This window comes from Cinclus cinclus, chromosome Z (assembly GCF_963662255.1).
Source record: "Cinclus cinclus chromosome Z, bCinCin1.1, whole genome shotgun sequence".
Taxonomy (NCBI): Eukaryota; Metazoa; Chordata; class Aves; order Passeriformes; family Cinclidae; genus Cinclus; species Cinclus cinclus.
Window position 1 is genome coordinate 82,042,992 of NC_085084.1, and position 18,863 is coordinate 82,061,854.

General features: G+C 42.6%; 1 protein-coding gene across 1 annotated transcript in view; it reads left to right on the forward strand.

The window, feature by feature from the left end:
• The window catches only part of SETBP1 (SET binding protein 1), a 246,319-nt gene that overhangs the window by 153,987 nt on the left and 73,469 nt on the right, over positions 1-18,863 (forward strand). The window contains exon 4 of the mRNA XM_062512763.1: positions 14,425-17,902. Coding sequence (XP_062368747.1) covers positions 14,425-17,902 — 3,478 coding nt within the window. The remainder of the gene's footprint in view (positions 1-14,424; positions 17,903-18,863) is intronic.

Consider the following 18,863-nt stretch of genomic DNA (forward strand, 5'->3'; position numbering starts at 1 on the left):
CTCTATGACTCACTTGCTCTGGTTCCTGAGTTAAAAATCTGTTTCTGGAGAGAAGGAGCCCCAAAAGCATGAAGTTTTTGCTTTTATCTCAGCCTTTCCTCTATCTTGCTAAAAGCAAAGCCTGGTGAGCAGCAGACAGCCCTGCTGGGCTGAAGCCTCTGCCTGAAGAGGCCCCTCCTTTTCAGACAGGAGATGCGCAGCAAGTCTGCAAGGGAAGAAAACCTAATTATATTGCACATGTTCTAATTTAAGTTGCTGTACATTGCTGGGAGGTTGAGCATTAAAGACACAAGGTCACATTTTGCCTGCCACAGTATCTTCTGCTTGGTGAGAAGATGACAGGCCTGATAGCTTTTCCTGGTATAATTACCTGAAGAGTGGGTGACTGGGGATCTTCCCCAGGTTTCATTCAGTGAGACTAAAACGCACTGTTTAAAATTAAATGCCCACCCACACACTCATTCGCACGCACACACGGCGGCAGGTAGAGAACTGCAGGTCTGCTGCAGCAGCAGGTGCATGGATAATCCATTTCACTATCTTCACAAAGCTAAAAGTCTCTGAAAAGAGCACTCTCGTGGGTTTGCAGCACAGAAATCATAGCCTTGTAGGTAGGAGACTTCCTGGAATCCCAGCTGACAGGCTGTGAAAAGGTGCTGCTGTGCTGAAACACAGATCCATGCTATTCCTCCTCTCACAAACAGGGATTACAGCTGTATCTGTAATAATCATCTAATACTTTAGATGGCACGTTCAGACCCATACAGCAAGGTATCAGTTTATTTGCACTCCAGCCAGATATCCATTGTTTCAAAGTTGTGTTCATCTAGATTGTAGAATGCCTTGGAAACATGAACATGTGGCCTTGGTCATGGGAATCTTCATGGATATCAGCAAAAATGAGTATGAGGAATACTCAATAAATTCTGCCTTTTGTACAGGTCAAGGAATATGAAGTATTTTGGGTAAATCACTGAGCCTTGGTATTTCCATCTGTAGGGGGATAATGACTGCTACTTCTTCCATTAAGTGGTTTGATATTTATTTAAGATTGACTTTAGGTACCAACCAGGTATTTTTGCTTTGTGTGAATGATGCAGAGATATAATAAACTTTTGTTACTCGTTTTCTCATTGGTTTGTAGCCATCTGCTCCACATGAATATACTAGAACACTGATTTTACTCACTGAAGTAATATTTTTTACAAAAAGTATATCCATGTCTCTGTATACAGAACAACATGCAAATGAATAGGAAAACAAAACAAAACAAAACAAAAAAGAACAAAACAAAACGTGGTCTGGATATATTTAGTAATAGATGTCACCAGATGGGAATATAGATGATGAGAAAAGTAGGAACTTAATTTTTAATATCTGCTGCTGCAGTCTATCCATCTGAGTGTTTGTCAGTCAATTTTTTTGCCATACCTCTTGCACCAAAACCTAGGACAGCACTGCCTTCTCTTTAAATATCCCCTTTGTCAATAAAAGTAAATGCAGTAAATGCAAAATATGTTACACATGGAGAAAGAAGTGTCAGGAACCTCTATTTCTCTTCTCTCTTCATCTCTGGAGATATTACATATGCAAGAAAGCTGACACCCTCAATTATCCCTTACCTATTCCAGAAGAAAAGAAGAAAAATAAAGGGGGGGGGGGGGGGGGGCACAAAAAAAAAATTAGTCAGGGACAAAGTGAATTCTCAGATATCCCGAACAAGCTGAGCAGTCTGCAGCAGCAGAAATTACAAGTGTTGCCCACTGAACTAAATACTATAGCACTTTAAAGTGCACATTTCCCAGCTTTGCCCTTTCCACAGTATTCCACGGGGGCCACCCATAGCAACTGCTGATAAGGTCGTGTGCAGGATGGGTGATGAATCTTCCTTGATTTTACAAGGCTGTAGTGTCAGGTACCAGGAAATAGATATCTGTGTATCCTGGGGAGAAATCCTTAAAACAGGATCATGCAGAACTTTGTGTTTGCCTTGTGGAAAACAAAACTAATGGGGAAAAAACAGAGAAAGAAAGATAATAGCTACTTGGCATTAGGTAAATACTTAGGAAGAAATAGATTTTTTTTTCTGGGGATGTTTAAAGCAGTCGCTGAATAGTTATTGCATCTGTGACTTCAACAAATGCATCACTTTTGTACAGAGGTTTGGGATTTAGCTTTTGCTCTTTTTTCTCCCTGCACTCTCAAAAAAACTCCCCAAACCACCCTTCAGAATACCAACTGTGACATTTGGATTGAGACAGAGGTCTCCAACTGTTCAGAGTTCTGTATTTGGGCTCATGTTTTGAGTCTGTGATGCAGCATACAGAACAGCAGAGAAATTTAAACCTGGAAAGACCAAATCAATATGTTCTTCTACATTTAAAACTTGGGGGGGGGGGGGGGGCCAGGGAGATAAAAAAAAAGAAAAAAATGTTTTGGGTTAGCAGGGTTTTGGAGACATCTTTGAGGCTTAGATCCAGATCAGGTGATACTTAGTGCCTCCTTTTAAAGTTCAGAGCCAAAACTCAGCTATTTTGGCAAGGACAGAGCAAGTCTGGAGGAATATTTCACACAGATTTGCCTCTTGAAAGTCCATGCTCAGCCAGATCAGAGGAATGGCAACAGAAATCACGGCAGCTTTCCCTGTGCGAGGTTGGTAGCCTCAGTGTGTTGAACTGGTAGATTTTGGCATCTCTCATCATTGCAGGACCAAGTGTGGTACAACACTGCCCATCTTTGTTTTCCAGAGGGAACCACATCTCAATGGGTTTGCCAAGACAGAAAGGCCCTTCCTAGTAAATCAACTCTGTCTTACTCATGGGAGACACTGCTTTACAGCAGCAGGGAATATGGCAAGCAAAATTAATAGTTTAAAAACGTGAAATATTCTTTTTGGTCCAAGGATGAGGAGGAATTGTTGGGATGAATCCAGAACTGAGATATGTCTAGGGAAGGAAATGGTTCCAGGGGAAGGGAGAAGAGACTCTGAACAGTGAGATTTATTGTGCTGGGATATAAACTCCCAGAAGAAGGGTCTGAAGACACATTGCTGGAATTGCTTAACACCAGGTTGGACAAAACACTGGAGTATTTAGAGAGGTTATATAGTCACAGATTTTTAAGGCTAGAAAGAACCACTTAGTCAAACCTCCTGCATGACTCATACCAAGGGATTTGCCTAAATGTATTCCTGCTCCAAGTCCAATAGCTGTCAGCCTAGTTTTAAAAGAAACTCCTAGCTCTAGAGAACCCATGGATTTCTGTGATAAGGTGTTCTCATGATTATTTACACACCCTCTTAAAGTATGAGACAGGTTTTCATGTCAGTTTTTCTAACTCCAAACCCTGTGTATATGCTTAACTAAGGACCTTCTCTGGCACTGCTATCCCCATGTATTTTTATTCACTTTGATCTGTATCTCAGATGCTTACAACACCAGGTTCACCTCTACTTTAGCCAATCTCGCTCTGTCCTCAACCAGCTCATGGAAATACTTATATTCTGCCAATTCTTCCAATTCAAATCCTTCAAAATAAGTACATTTTGAAAAGAAATAGGAATAGCTTTCCCCCCTTAGCAATGGGCAAGTGCACTTTGATATCTAAAATGATCCTGCTGCTTGTGATTTACCCCATTTGCGAAGCTCCTTGGGTAGGAGACTGTACCTTCAGTGCCAATATTTTAATAGACTTACTCAACTCAAGCACACAGTCAGCATTTAAGAGGAAGCAATAGCAGGGTTGGGAATGGTTTTGCTTCGTCAACATGGATAGAGAAAAGAAATGCACTTAACTGAGCTACTGAAACAAAGGCAATTAGAAGGGCAATGCTCTGAGGTGGAACCACATCATGGCTCTGTCTGGTCTGACCTCAATCCCAAGTGGAGAGTGTGCATAGAAATCCCTACATTTCTGCACAGGTTCAGGACTGTAAGGGTTTCTCCAGAGCAGATTCTCAGCATGGGATAGAACACTCCCTACCTAGATGCTCTCCTGATGCTAGTTCTGTTCTGGAAGCTCATCTCAGGTCTGAATTTACATTAAAACACTACATATTCAGCCTCATGGGTGGGGGACTCAGGACTCCATTTTACACCTGATTTGTTGGGTGAGAAGCTAGAGAAGCTTGGGAGGTCATTTAAGCACTAAGCTGTGCTCAAGGTACTTTTGCAATCTTCTTGCCTAGACCACTTCTTCTCCCTGCCCTTTTTTTTTTCTGGTCTGTGCTGCTATGGATGTATATGTGTAGAAGACAAAGCTAAACTTGGTCAAGACCTTAAAGTAACGGTGTTGTACCTTAATAAAACTGTATTTAGCCTGGTGATATTGTGAAAACTCTTGAAAATATCTTGAAAGTGTAAAAGCAAATGACAATTAAATCTTGGGATCAGCTCCTAAATGGATTTGCACTGGAGATTCACACTTAATAAAATACAGAAAATTGCATTTTATTTCGGTACATAAATACTGGTAGTGGGGGATTGTGGCATTTAGAAGAGAGAATCACTCCACCAGAAAACTCACTTCAGCAAAATGATCCAGTCCAGTTGAGCCCTTTTTATGATCTGAGAAATGACTGTTTTTATAGCACACTAAATAAAACCTGCTATTTGAGCTGGAGGTTTATTAGTAAAGGTGATTTTGTCATAGCTGGGGAGGGAGGAGAGGAAGAAGAGATGAGGGACGAATATGAAAGCAGAGATAGGTGTCATTCAGGACAAGCACAGCAATGTCCCAAAAATGCACTGGCTATCATCATCACATCCCCTAGCACCACCAGAGAGACATTTTATATCACCATTTTGTTCTTTTTGTTGCTCCAACACATTATTACAAACCTGGTTAATTTCTCCCACTGGGAAAGACTTGGCTATGGGTGTGGTGAGGAACCTGAAAAACATCTATGTGGAAGGGTTATCTGCAGGGAGCCAAATCCTGGGGATGGTAAAATTAGTTCTTATAGAAGAGCAGTCAGATTTAGCCAGAGCAGCTTGTGATTTTGAAGCTGCAGAAAATTATCCCTTCTCTGGTTTTGAAAGAGGACTTGCAGCTGAGAATTTTTGTTCTGACAAAACATGTCCATGCCCCTGGGGTCCCAGTGCAGTGTTGGGCAACCTTCTCCAAACCTGTCTTCCAATATTCCTTAAAGATCCTATGGATTTAAAATATGGATTGAAGACAAAAATCTTCTACAACTGTGTCACAGGGGCATTGTCTCTAATCTGCCACACTTTGGCCTCTTCAAGGTGTGCAAGGAAATTTCCCCAGCTTTCCATTCCTGGGGTTGCTGCTGGTTCTAGGGAAAAAGGGAGAGAGGTCACTTTTTTAATATGGTAACAATGGTGAAAAATAGTCATATGTTATGGAGAAACTGGAGCATGAATCTCCTGAAGCCCCACTAGTCCTGTTGCCTTTTGCAAAGGGAACAGGTTCCACTGCTTGCCTGCTTGGACTATTATAAGGCATGCACTTGGTGTGCAAGGGAGAATGACAGTGTTCCTATTCCCATCTGTCAGAAAGGTACTATTTTACAGGTGGAAACAAAGCAGAATCCCACTTTGCAGTCTGATCTGAGACCAGCTTTTTGGGAGATCCCAGACCACATCCTGTCTCTGGATGTGTGCAGCCCACAGCACCCACTGGCTTTGCACAAAGTGTGGTGGCCCTTTGGTGTGTGCCCAGTGGAGCCAGAGATTCACCACCTATGACCTCCCTGGGCAGATTTTGCAGAGGGAGCAAACCTCCCACATTTTGGTTCGGATCGCTGGAGTTTACCATTTCGCAGTGAATTTGCTGAAGGCACAAGTAGAGCTCTCACTGAATTCATAGGACAGGACTCAGATCTTCATTCAGTGAAATCAGAAGACACTGTGTATTTGACCTGTCCTGCAAATTTCCAAAGGGTTTATAACCCAGCTGTGCCTGATAGATGTTCTGACAGATTTCTGGACCTTTTGCTAATGCTTTTGCACATTTAGTACTACATGCTAGACCTTAGCTGCAATCAGAATGCTTTGAAAGAATTAATCTGGTGGTCAGTAACTGCTAAATGAAGTGCATGCTAAAAGAATGATGACCTAACTGACTGCAGCTCACAGCTTTTATGAGCTTCCTTAAATGCCTGTTTTCAGGTGAATTCAGCATCTCCTTGACATTTAAGGACTCAATTTATAATCAAATTATTTAACTCTAGTGGAAAGAATCACTGGCCTCAATGGAAAAGCCTTTTATATTTCTCCCATCCCTCAAAAGAGAAAAAGAGTATTCAAGATAATGCTGCAATTCCTATATTAAATGAAGTATAAGAGAAACCTTTCAATGCAAATTAAGAACTGAGGGCTTTAAAAAAATTATAGCAGAAACTTAAAGTGCACAGCTGTTAGCATCCTTATTTCCAATTTAGTAATCTCAGACATGCTGAGGGCAACTAAGATGGTGAAAGGCTTTGAGGGGAAGCCACATGGGGATCATCTGAAATCACTTGGTCTGGTTAGCTGGAGGAGACTGAGGTGAGAATCCATTGCAGTTACAGCTTCCTCATAAAGGGAAGGGGAAGGGCAGGCACTGATCTCTGCTTTGTGGTGACAGTGACAGGATCTGAGGGATTGGCCTGAGGCTGTGCTAGGGGAGGCTTAGGTTGGGTGTGGGGAAAAGTTCTTCACCCGGAGGGTGTCTGGGCTCTGGAACAGGCTCCCCAGGGAATGGGCACAGCAGGAAACCTGACAGAGCTCAAGAAGAGTTTTGACAATGCTCACAGGCACGGGGGGGGGATTGTTGGGGTGTCCTGTGGAGAGGCAGGAGTTGGACTCAGTGATCTTTGTGAGTCCCTCCCTACTCACCCTATTCTGTCATTTTGGAATTCTGGGATTAACATCCCAGAAAACATCACAAGTCTTTCAGAGATTAATTCCCCTTACTGTTCCCATTTCTGCAGGTCCCAGTCTGTCTTGGGATCCTTCTGCTGTTTTGTTTTGGCTGAGCCATTGTATAAATGTGCATTGACCTCTACAACTTGAAATTACAGAGGAAACTGGAAGAGCAAGATGAGATAGAAACTTGGACAAGCAATGTCATAGTTACTCACTGGTGAGACCAGGTTGAGTTCCACAGAATTAACCATTCCTGAAGGGATGGAAGTATTTTTTTATATATTAATAATATTGCCTGAATATCACTCTTGCAGCTAAGTTCATTAGCAAGGGCTTTGAACAAATGAAAGCACTCAGCTCAGCAAAGGTACCCTGCCCAGCAAGTGATGGCTTTGTGGATGTAATGTCTGAAACATTTGCCTAAAAATCCTTGATCTGGCTTGAGGCCAAACAAGGACCAAACCAGGGTTATCTCAGCAGCTGAATGGAGAAAATTGTATGAGTCTCGTTGTAGTCCACCTTAGATGGTGCCTAGTTGTTCTCTCCCAGCTGCCTAAACCAAGGCAGCAAACAGTGTTACGGTTAAACACGATATTTAAACCACATTGTTATGTGGGTGATGATGGGTTCTTTGTTGGAAATGACAGAAAAATCCCATTGTTTAGAGTTTTCCCAGACTCGGTGCTTAATACAAAGCTCTGAAAAGAACAGGGTTGTTTAAACATTTGATAAAGAAAATATGTGCAGCAATGGGTCTATTCCACCAGTAAGGAGCAGATCAGCCCACAGCGCCAAATCCTACCTTCATAAATTCAACATGTTGTTGCAATTTGACAAAATAAAATCCTCAATCCCTCTGTGTGGAAAAAAGTGCCTGAAAAGCAGGAAAAGATTGAAACAGTGTGCAAATTATTCAGTTTAAATCTGGTAGCAAAATGAATTTGGAATAACTTTGGAATTTCTGTATTGTATAGAAAATCAAGATGCTTTACCAGGAATGCATGGAAAATTACAATTCACAACCATGTGAGCATCTTTGGACTGTTCAGGAGCCTCTGCATTGATCTGTCTTTTCCTTGGATAAGTGCTTTAGACAAGGTATTCTCAAAACAATCAGGATGCCAAAGCCAGAATTTCAGCTTCTCTGTATTGATAAAATCCCACAAACGCAGTCCACAGTCTGTGATGTTTAGTTTGGAGAATGAATGCAAAGAGATGTTGCTTGGCTTTTAATTAACCCACTCCCACCCCATGCTGTGTTGTGCTCTCATTGGCATTTCTGTGTTAATTCCTGCCTCTCTTTGTATGTCAGATGAATGTCCAGGGGTTGGAACTAGGCTATCTTTAAGTTCCTTTCTAACCCAAACCATTCTATGATTCTGTGATCCAAACTCCTGTGCAGCATGATGTGTGTCTGGGCTTTGTGCTCTTTGAGACCCAGGGGTCTGTAGAAGAATAAACTCTGGGAATGATAAATTTGTAATAGTACTCTGGAAAATCCCCTCTTTTGGAGCCATAGCAATTAATTTTATGTTAGTGTTGCTGATGTGCTTTCTACTGGTGTTTCACTTTTAATTAAAGCCCCTGCTACATCAGTTCTGTACTAGATTCAGTGGAGTTCTTCAGAAGACACCACTGCTTGTACTTTCAGCAAGTGTCGTTTTCTGGTTTGTATCCCTCATCCATGGCTAGAGTCACTGAGGACCTGAAGAAAGTCCTAAAACTGTTTCAGAGGCTTGTGATTATGAACTGACTTGACTTGATCACAGGCTCCTCACACCTCATGTCCATGACTGCTCAACCGGAGTCATCAGGCCAAAGTTATATTTGCCTGAGCCTGCTGTCTCTTCCACTTGGCATCTTTTATTTACAGAGTAATTCTGCCCTGGGAAAGCTCAGTGTGCTCACCAAAAAGCATGAAATATCTCCAACCTGAAGCTCTGATTAGAGCCTGCAAGTGAGCAGTTTACAGCCATCCCATTGGGACACAAGGGGAAATGCTCAATTTTGAGCAAAAGTATGAGCTGAGCCAGGATTATTTATTCATGTGTTGGAGCTAGAAATCTCCCTTTCTTTCCTTTCTTTCAAAGAGTTTTTTTTTTTCTCTAGTAACATGTGTTCATGCGTGTCTAGGAAGCAGAAACTAAAGAGGAAGCTTTTTCAAGGGGAACAAATAGTTTGGCGATTCTCCAGTTTTTAGTAACCCAGGACAAGAACAGAGACTGATTTTTCAGAAGGCAAGTGTCCACTGCATTTTCAGTCAGTGCCTGCAGATTTATTCATTCAGCCTGGACCATCTCAGGCTGACAGTTTGCTAGACACCAAAGTTCTGTTATGAGAAACAGAAAGAAGGACTGTCTGAAGGACTTTTTGGGTATAAACCCCAGCTAAGCAGGTCTCAAATTCAGGCCTGCCTTCCCTCTGAGCTGGCTGGGTACAGGAAGGTTCACTATTCATGAAGTCTCTCTGCCACAGCAGACTTCTGTGCCTGAGCTGATACCATCCTCTGCATGGTTAGGAGACAGCACCTGGGGATCCAGAACCTTGCCTGCTCAGGAGACAAAACAGAGCAAGTGCCCTCATACATCACAGCTTCACCCCATGGATTTTTTTGCCAGCTCCTAGGTGGCAAAATTGGTACCAAAAAATGATTACGAGTACGTAGACCACGCAGAGATTTATATGTTGTTTTGATGAGATTTGCTCTTGCTGATGAGGCAGGGGTGGCCCTGACATAAGAGAAAGCACTTCCCAATACCCTGATTTTAAGTGACTTTATGTGTTTAGGGAAGACTCCTCTTTTTCTTTTTTTTTAATTTCGTTTTTTTTTCAGTTTTGTTTCCATCCCTATGAAGTAGATAACAAAGGATGGTATGTCCCCAGAGCACACTGATGTGTCACTGTGGATGCCAATCCCCACAGACGCTCCTGATGTTATTAATTTTTTAAAACAAACTTGCTGATTGAGGTTCTGACTGCCTTTAAATTGTCTCTACAAGGAGACTGTGTACTAATTAACCCACAGAAACAATCAATGATGTACCTTTTTCAAGTTTCAGGGTGATTAGAATATGAAAATGAAGAGCACAATGGTGCAGATGTTTTAAAATCACAGCAGACAGCAATTAGTGACATGGGAACCAGCTGCTTATCTCTCCAGATAAAGCCTCTTAATAGGGAATTACACTTGAGGAGCCATTACACAGATGGATCTGCAAATGATTTAAAGAGGGGGCGTTGTAGTATTAACTTTGATTTGCAAGCCAGATTCTTGACAAGCTTTATGTGTGTTACCTCCTAAAAAAGGTGCATTTGGAGTAGGAGGAAACCAACCCTTTAAGCACACAGATTTTTTTTTTTCAGGCATTGGATTTCTCTAAATATATATTTTATCACAATTATTTTTTTAAGTTTTTTTTTTTTTAGATTAAAAAAAAATCATTGTTATTATTTTACTAGGCTGTTTATTCTGTTGCTGTCATATCCTCCCAATTTTTGCATTTGTACTGGAAGCAGTATGTGGGTTTAGATGGAAGCTCAGTCAAGAGAATGAGTATGGAGTCTGAAGCATCCAAAAAAGAGTTCCTGAGGGTTGGATTCTGCTGCTGGGTGCTACCTGCAGAGTAGGGTGCTGCCCCTCATGGGAGTGGTACAATGTCATCTCCTCAGCTGCAAGGGTTGCATGCCAGACTAAAACTGTTTGGGGGAGTAATCACATCTGCAGGTGCAAGGCTACACAGGACTGGAGACACAAGTGTAAACATACAGCATAAACTCATGAGTTTGTCATTCAAATATTAAAAATAATAAGAGGATTCTAATCTTACAGTCTAAAGTTTAGCATGTGCTGGATCAGGTTGCTCAAGCCTTTTTGCAGTTACATAAGCTATCATCTTCTTTATGTGTATTCTGTTTTCTTTAAAGGAAAGTTGGGATTATTTAGCCTACTAAAAACATCCAGTAAACTGTATATGAAGAGAACTACTGACCAAGTATGCAGAGTTGTAGTAAAATTACATTAGTTAATTTACACTTCTACTTCCACAAAAGAAGAAGGAGCAGATTCTCCATGCAGAATAGTTGGCTGTGGAAGAAAGTCCTATTTAATTAAAGGGCAAATGACAAGCAGAGGCTGGTACTGAAGTTTGAAGCATTTTTAGGGTATCATAAACTGAAAAGTAAATAAAGATAAATCCTTCTGTTTTCATGGAAAAAGCCCATTCTATCCAGTATGTTGGTCTCAGCTGGCTGCCATAGGAACTCTATTCAATAGCCCCATGGAGCTGGAGTATATTACATACTTACTGACAAATAAAGTAAAGAATTTGGGTGAAAGGTGCAGGTTTCTTAAGATTCCCTCACCATCCTGACAGGTCCGACATCTGATATTTCCATTTCTGTCAGATGAGCAGAGTCTTGGCTTAGCTGAGCTAGGCCTCACTGGCTTTTTGGGATGGTGCTTATGCAGCAGGGAAAACTGAAGCCTAAACTTTAGGACCAATAGGACCAAACAGCAACCCAGATGAATATATGGGGAATAAAATACACTTGGCAGCATTTCAACAGATTTAGTGGTGCTTTTGCGTAAACAGTCCTCACATATCCACTGCAGCCACTGAAAACCAACCTGCTGCAGCCGAATCATCCTTAGTGACTGTGCTGCAGAAGAATTATTTTTGGGTGGTATGGATGTGTCTGGCAAGGTAAAGCAAATAAATGTTACACTGGAAGTAGTTTCATGGGGAAACCCAGCAGACTGTGATGTGCTTGGGCAGATATATAGCTCTGACATCCCGCTTAGGAAATGGAGTCTCCAATCCTGCAGACTGGTCATTTTCTGAAGGCCTGTTGAAATTGCAGTGCTTATCTGTGTGATTAAATGCCTCCAGATCTGTCACCTTTGATGACATAGGCAAAACTTTCTCATGAATTTTAAGATCAATGTGATGGTGGCCTGTGCTGCTGGAGCAATGATAGGACTACTCAGGGATGTGTTGGGAGTTGCAACATCACTATGCAATGTACAGGCCAAGGAAATGAGGCTGGAGGAGTCAAGCCATATATCAGCATTCATCACTATAGCTGGCCTCTCCATTCTGAGCCCTTATTAACTGTCTTAAAATACAGATCAGAGATTATTGCTCCTTCTAGACCATGGCTCTCCATGTATGTGATAGATATGGAGGGACCAGAGTGTTGCCAGAATGTGATGGTTTTGTTCCCTGCTGTAACCCTCCTTCTTATTTTTATCTCTTTTTCTTTTTTTTTTTTTCTTTTTTTCTTCTTTTTTTTTTTTCTTTTTGTTTTCCTTTTTTTTTTTTTTATCTCTTCCAAATGAAATATTTCAGGTCATTTAGTTTCACGGCTCAGCACTTGGAAGTAACGTGGGTGTAATAAGCTGGTTTGGTTGCAGCCAACAGTCTGGGATCTGTTCAGAGACAGCCTGGCCCTGCCTCAGTGTGAGGTGGGTGCTGGGGCCCAAGAGGGCCTCAGCTCAGCATTTCCAGGGCTTCTTCACATCACAGATTGTGGTACCGCAGGAAGATGAAGTTTTATGTGAGGCTGGAGTGAAGCACACCCATCTCCCCCTGGGACATCACTAAGGGATGACCTGCCCATCTCCATGTGCCAGGACAGCCAGCCTAATGACTGGCAGCAGGAAAAGCCCCAATGGCCCAGGCAAAATAGATCTCAGGAGCTTTGGGATCAGTTTAAAATAAGATAAAACAAAACAAGCTGTAAAACTCCAGTGCAGATGATGCCGGTTTCCCTTCCTTGGACCCATCCCAAGATATGGGCATGGATGGGCCCCCTTTTCTGAAGGAGGGCACCACTGTGGGTTGTATCCTCTGTGTACTGCAGGGCTCGTGTGTTGGAAGCCACTGTGAGGAAGAGGAGAAGAAGGATTCCTTCCCCAAGGGCTGTTTATGCTTTCAGCTCTTTTCTCAGGCTGAGGAAACTGGGTGTCACTCACCCACGACATCTGCAGCTCCACCACAGCTGCATGCTTTCGTTCTCTCACTCCACAATTCCTGGAAATCTCTGTTTTCCCCGAGCATGGCTGGACCATGTGCACGACAGCTGAACTATCCACAGGATTTAAGAGTCCCCGATTGCTGCTCAGACAATGGACCAGAACAACTTCATCATTATTGCCTGTTCCAGGAAAGCCACATGTCTATATTTCTATGGGCATGAAAGATAGCTCAGCATCAATTTGTCAATAATGTGGCCACTGGATAATGTGCCATGGGCTTGGGGTTGTCTAGTCCTCTTCAAAGTTCTCTGAAGTTGCTCAGAACTAGGGACACCTCATTTCCCTCTTATTCCTTTTTGCCTGCTTGCCCCAAAATTTCTGTTGCAAGCACCCCAAAGGGAGATCTAATGGGCTACTGATAGAAACTTAATTATAACAGGATGTTTGCAGGAGCACAAGACACACAACAGTTCTAATTTACTTTTCTTTCCTTGGGTATGTTTTTATTTTAAGTCTCATAATTTATTTAACATTCACAACAGGGTCAGTAGTTTGTACACCTAGTACTGCCTGCAGTATTAGGTGTACAAAAGTCTTTGCACAGTCTGACCCAGAGCTTTACAAAATAAAGTAGAAAAGAAAAAAAGAAAAAAAAAAGAAAAATCAGATCAACCAAAGAAAGTAAAAAACAAATAGATATTTTTTGCTTTAAAAGGAAAAAGTTGCAGCTGAAGTAAACAAAATTTTGTTAACTGGAGGCCCACCAAGAGAAAAACAGTAGAGTCTCTTTTGCTGTATAAGACCTGTAAGAGTCTTCAGCACAATTCTGCCCTTGCTGTAACCTCTGCGGCTTGAAGAGCTCCTGTCAGAGTAGAAATCATGTTGAAAATATCTCTCACCAACATTGCAAATAGCAGAGTTTTAAAATGGAAAGGGAGTAAAGCAAATCTTGAACCTGCCAAGTGTGCCTCACACACTTGATGCTATGCATATGATTTTAAGCACTAAGTATGCAGAGATGGTTTCCATGTGGAAATTCAAGTAAATCTTTGCAAAATCTGTGAAATTCAAGTAAATCTTTGCAAAATTTGTCTTCATAAGGAAGTGGACCCTTGGGTTTTCCTCTTGTTTGTTACAACTTCCAAGATAATTTTTCAGTTTTCTTGTTTTACAATAACGAGTTTAATTGCTGCTGTTGAGCCTGAAGTTCTGTGAGCAATTATTTTTCAGGAAAAAGGCATTCTCACCAGGAGGCTGAGTTGCACCATTCATCCATTGAAAGAGAATATTTCACTTGTGTTTTAAATTAAAAATCAATAGAATATGTTCCCTTAGCAATTTTACATTTATAGAAATATTTCCACTGTTTTTAGAGCAGGGAAACCAAACAAAACTTGTTTACTGTGCATGAAATCTAAATGCAAATTTGGCTCAAGTATAGGAAGATTTTATAAAGGTTCCTAATTCTTACAATGACATTGTTATTATTCACTGCATAAATAAAGAGCTGCAACTAGTGGTTATGAATGGACTGCTAAACTAATTTTTTTTTCCTGTTTATTTTCTGCTCCATTCCAGGTTTATGACAGACCACAAAAACATTCTGCTCTGCACTATGATCCAGGCCTCCAACAAGACTTCACCAGTGACACCTTAAAATCAAAGCACCAGCAGAAAAGTAGCAACCAGCACCACATTGACTGGTCAGCGAACTCCGACACTGCACCCGCTTCTCAGAGTTGCTTCATCAACACAGAGCCCAGTAGAGAAGCAACTAGTGCCACCAAGGTCTCTGCTCTGGAGCCAGGAGTTTCCTACAGCAAATCCCAGGCCAAGAAGTCCTGCAGCAGCAGCAGCAGCAGCACGTGGGGGCAGCTGTCGGTCAGTAGTAAAGAGCTGGCAATTTGCAGCTCAGTCCCATCACCCAGTGGCATCAGCACGGCTGCCCAGCCAAGCAATGCCTCTGAGTGCAATGGGCTTTTGCCTCTTGGAGATCAAGAGGGAGGTGTGCAGCTGGAGGCCCCTGATCAGCCCTCTGGAAGTACGAAGAAGAAGTCCAGCAAAAAGGACTTGATGAGTCAAACCATCCAAACCACAGATATTGAGTGGGTAAAGAATGCTCAGAAAGCATTTGACAGCAAATCCCATGACAGCATGGAAGGGAAAAAGGAGTCTTACTCAATGGACAGCATGATGGATACATCACCCTCGAAGCAGAATCCCATTTCTGCCAGCACTTGTGAAAGTGACACCAATCACGTACGAATTACTATCCCAATAAAGTCTCCAACAACAGATGCATCTGGCCACAAAAGAAAAAAGAGGCAATCCATGAAATCCTCCATAGAGAAAACTATCCAGGAGAAAAGCCTGCCCTCCGTGCTTGCTTTGAGCAGTGAAATAGCAAACAGGACCACCAGCTCTCAATCAGAGGGGAGTAAAAAAGATCTTCGAGCCACAAAGCCAGGGAAAGTGATTGAAAATGAGTCCCCCTTAGCAGCTCTTGACAGTGGTGTGTTCATGGACAAAGCGTCCCCCAATAGTGCTGCCCGACTCAGAAAACCTCTACCTGTGACATCCACTCTCCTACCCAGCAATCTTTCCACAGCTGGCAAATTACCTGACGTCCAGCACCCCAAACATGCAGCTAAGCGTCGGTGGACCTGCAGCAAACCTAAATCTATTCTTCGGGAGACTTCCATGACGACATCTGAGAAGCTAATGGTGGAGCCTCCTTCAGCCTATCCCATCACACCATCCAGCCCTCTGTATACCAACACAGACAGTCTTACTGTGATCACACCTGTCAAGAAAAAAAGAGGACGACCAAAGAAACAGCCTTTGCTCACTGTTGAAACCATTCATGAGGGGACCTCCACCAGCCCAGTGAGTCCAATCAGTCGTGAATTTCCAGGAACAAAGAAAAGGAAGAGAAGAAGGAATCTGGCCAAATTTGCCCAGATGGTTCCAGGAGAGGACAAGCCCATCAGTGAACTCAAATTTCACAAAAAGGTGGGGAAACTTGGGGTCTTGGATAAGAAGACCATCAAGACCATTAATAAAATGAAAACCCTCAAGAGGAAGAACATTCTCAATCAGATCTTGTCCTCCTGCTCCAGCAGCATAGCTCTGAAAGCAAAAGTCCAGCCTCCATCTAGTGCTGGGCCAACCACCATTGATGCCAGGCTAGGGAAGCAGATCAATGTCAGCAAGAGGGGGACTATCTACATTGGTAAAAAACGGGGCAGAAAGCCAAGGGCAGAGCTGCAGCCTCAGCCAGAAGAACCTAAGACAGCCATCAAGCATTCAAGGCCTGTTTCCAGCCAGCCAGAAAACCCAGCAGTGCCTTCCAACCTGCAGTCACTTGTGGCATCGTCACCAGCAGCTATTCATCCGCTTTCAACACAATTAGTGGGGATCAACGGCAACCTCAGCCCTGCAAGCACTGAAACTAATTTTTCAGAGTTAAAAACTATGCCAAATCTTCAACCTATCAGTGCTCTTCCTACAAAAACCCAGAAAGGAATGCACAGTGGAACTTGGAAGCTGTCTCCACCAAGGCTAATGGCTAATTCACCTTCTCACCTCTGTGAAATAGGTTCTCTGAAAGAAGTCACGCTGTCGCCAGTGAGTGAGTCTCACAGCGAGGAAACCATACCCAGCGACAGTGGGATAGGTACAGACAACAACAGCACCTCTGACCAAGCCGAGAAAAGCTCAGAATCCCGCCGGAGATACTCCTTTGATTTCTGCACCCTGGACAATCCAGAGGCTATACCATCTGACACCAGCACAAAGAACAGGCATGGTCACCGGCAGAAGCATCTCATTGTGGATAACTTTCTCTCTCATGAAAGTATTAAAAAGCCAAAGCACAAGAGGAAAAGGAAAAGCCTGCAGAACAGAGATGACCTCCAGTTTCTGGCAGACCTTGAGGAACTCATCAATAAGTTTCAAGTGTTCAGGATTTCCCATAGAAGTTATACATTTTATCATGAAAACCCATATCCCAGCATCTTCAGGATTAATTTTGATCACTACTACCCTGTGCCATATATCCAGTATGACCCATTGCTCTATCTTCGCAGGACCTCTGATATGAAGTCTAAGAAGAAGCGTGGTAGACCTGCCAAAACCAATGACACCATGACAAAGGTGCCTTTTTTACAAGGGTTCGGTTACCCTATTCCCAGTGGGAGTTACTATGCACCCTATGGAATGCCTTACACATCAATGCCTATGATGAATCTTGGTTACTATGGTCAGTATCCAGCTCCTTTGTACCTGTCTCACACGCTTGGAGCGGCTTCCCCATTTATGAGACCTACCGTGCCCCCACCCCAATTCCATGCAAGCTCTCATATGAAGATGTCCACCACTGCCAAACACAAAGCAAAACACGGAGTGCACCTACAAACCCCTGTGGGAATGGGCCTTGGAGACATGCAGTCCTCTTTGGCTCCTCCAAAGGTTGGAGGAACAAGCCTTTCAAGTGGCCGACTTCACAAAAGGAAACACAAACATAAGCACAAGCATAAGGATGAGCGGATATTGGGGACTCACGAAGATCTGAGTGGTCTCTTTGCAAGCAAGTCCACCAGCTTCTCCAGCCACACCATCAGTGAGAGGCTGAGTGGCTCAGACAAAGACCTGTCCTTGCTCAACGAGAAGAGCAAGCATAAGGAGAAGCAGAAGCACCAGCATTGTGAAACCGGGCACAAAGGCTCAAAGAGTAACTTTGAAGTGGATACGCTGTCTACACTGTCACTTTCTGATGCCCAGCAGTGGTCACAAAGTAAAGATAAAAGTGACTCAAGCAGTGATCCCATTGACTCTTGCACAAAGAGATACTCTGGTAATACTGAGAGTAATGGAAGGTCGGAGTCCCTGGACATGTTTGGTGAAATGAATTCCTCAAGTGAGAAGCGGGACAATGATGCAAGTGGGAATAAAAGAAGAAGCTTTGAAGGCTTTGGAACTTACAGGGAAAAGGACATTCAGCCCTTCAAGACAAACAGGAAGGACAGAAGTACTTTTGATTCTTCAGCCTCTTCAGGTAAGCTTTGTTTTATTCTATTTTACTTTTACTATTTACTGCATTAAAATTTCAATGCTGAACAAAGAGGGACTCCCTATTTACAGCAAATACATGTATGCGTTAATAACTTCTCTGGCTTTTGTAACTGACTGGTTCTTCATCCAAACTTAGGGGAGATCAACAGAATGTTAAGCCATATCTTAAGCCCAAAGTTTTAAAAGTCTTCTAGTTGTTACACAGTGCTTTTATAAATATTTGTCCTGCCTTCACCTATCTCTCATGGGTTATTGCAGTTCTTTCTAAAATCTGACCATTGCATTCTGCAACAGTAGCCATTGTAATACCTGTTGGCAAGGTGGTCATCTCTCTAATCAGTGTCTAACATCACATGATCAAAGTCACTGTCCAGCCTTTGGGAGAAGAGCAGAGAGGGTCTGCTCTGACCCATTAAGTGACCGAAACCCATTTGTTGATGGGGTGGACCAGACACATAGGAAGGTGTGAAGTTGTGTCAGTGTCCCATTAATGTGTTCTACTGCTGATCCAGGGTCACTCACTATGAGTGATGGCTGGGCTGAATATTTGGAGATCCTGTGTATAGTCCTAATGTAAATCTGTCACCTCTAGCTGCAGGTGTCATGTAAAATAATTTTCCTGACCATTGAGTGGCTATGGGAAGGAACAGTGTCCTGGAAACAAACCCTTACCAATGGTCTCTGAAGAGTTTTAGGTCTCATGACTTGGAAATATAAGCTATATATTACAAGGGAGGAAGCTTCTTTCAGCTGCTAAGGACATCTGTTCCTCTCTTGCAGAATGGGGAAAAAGGGAATCTGAATCTTGCCTGAGAGACTGAATTGTACTTTACAATAGGGAGCTGCTTTTGTGATGACACAGAGGCAGGTGTTTTGGTGCATTATAAATGAATTTAGCTTGGGAGCAAGCCCAGTGCTTCTACACCATCAGATATTTATCACAA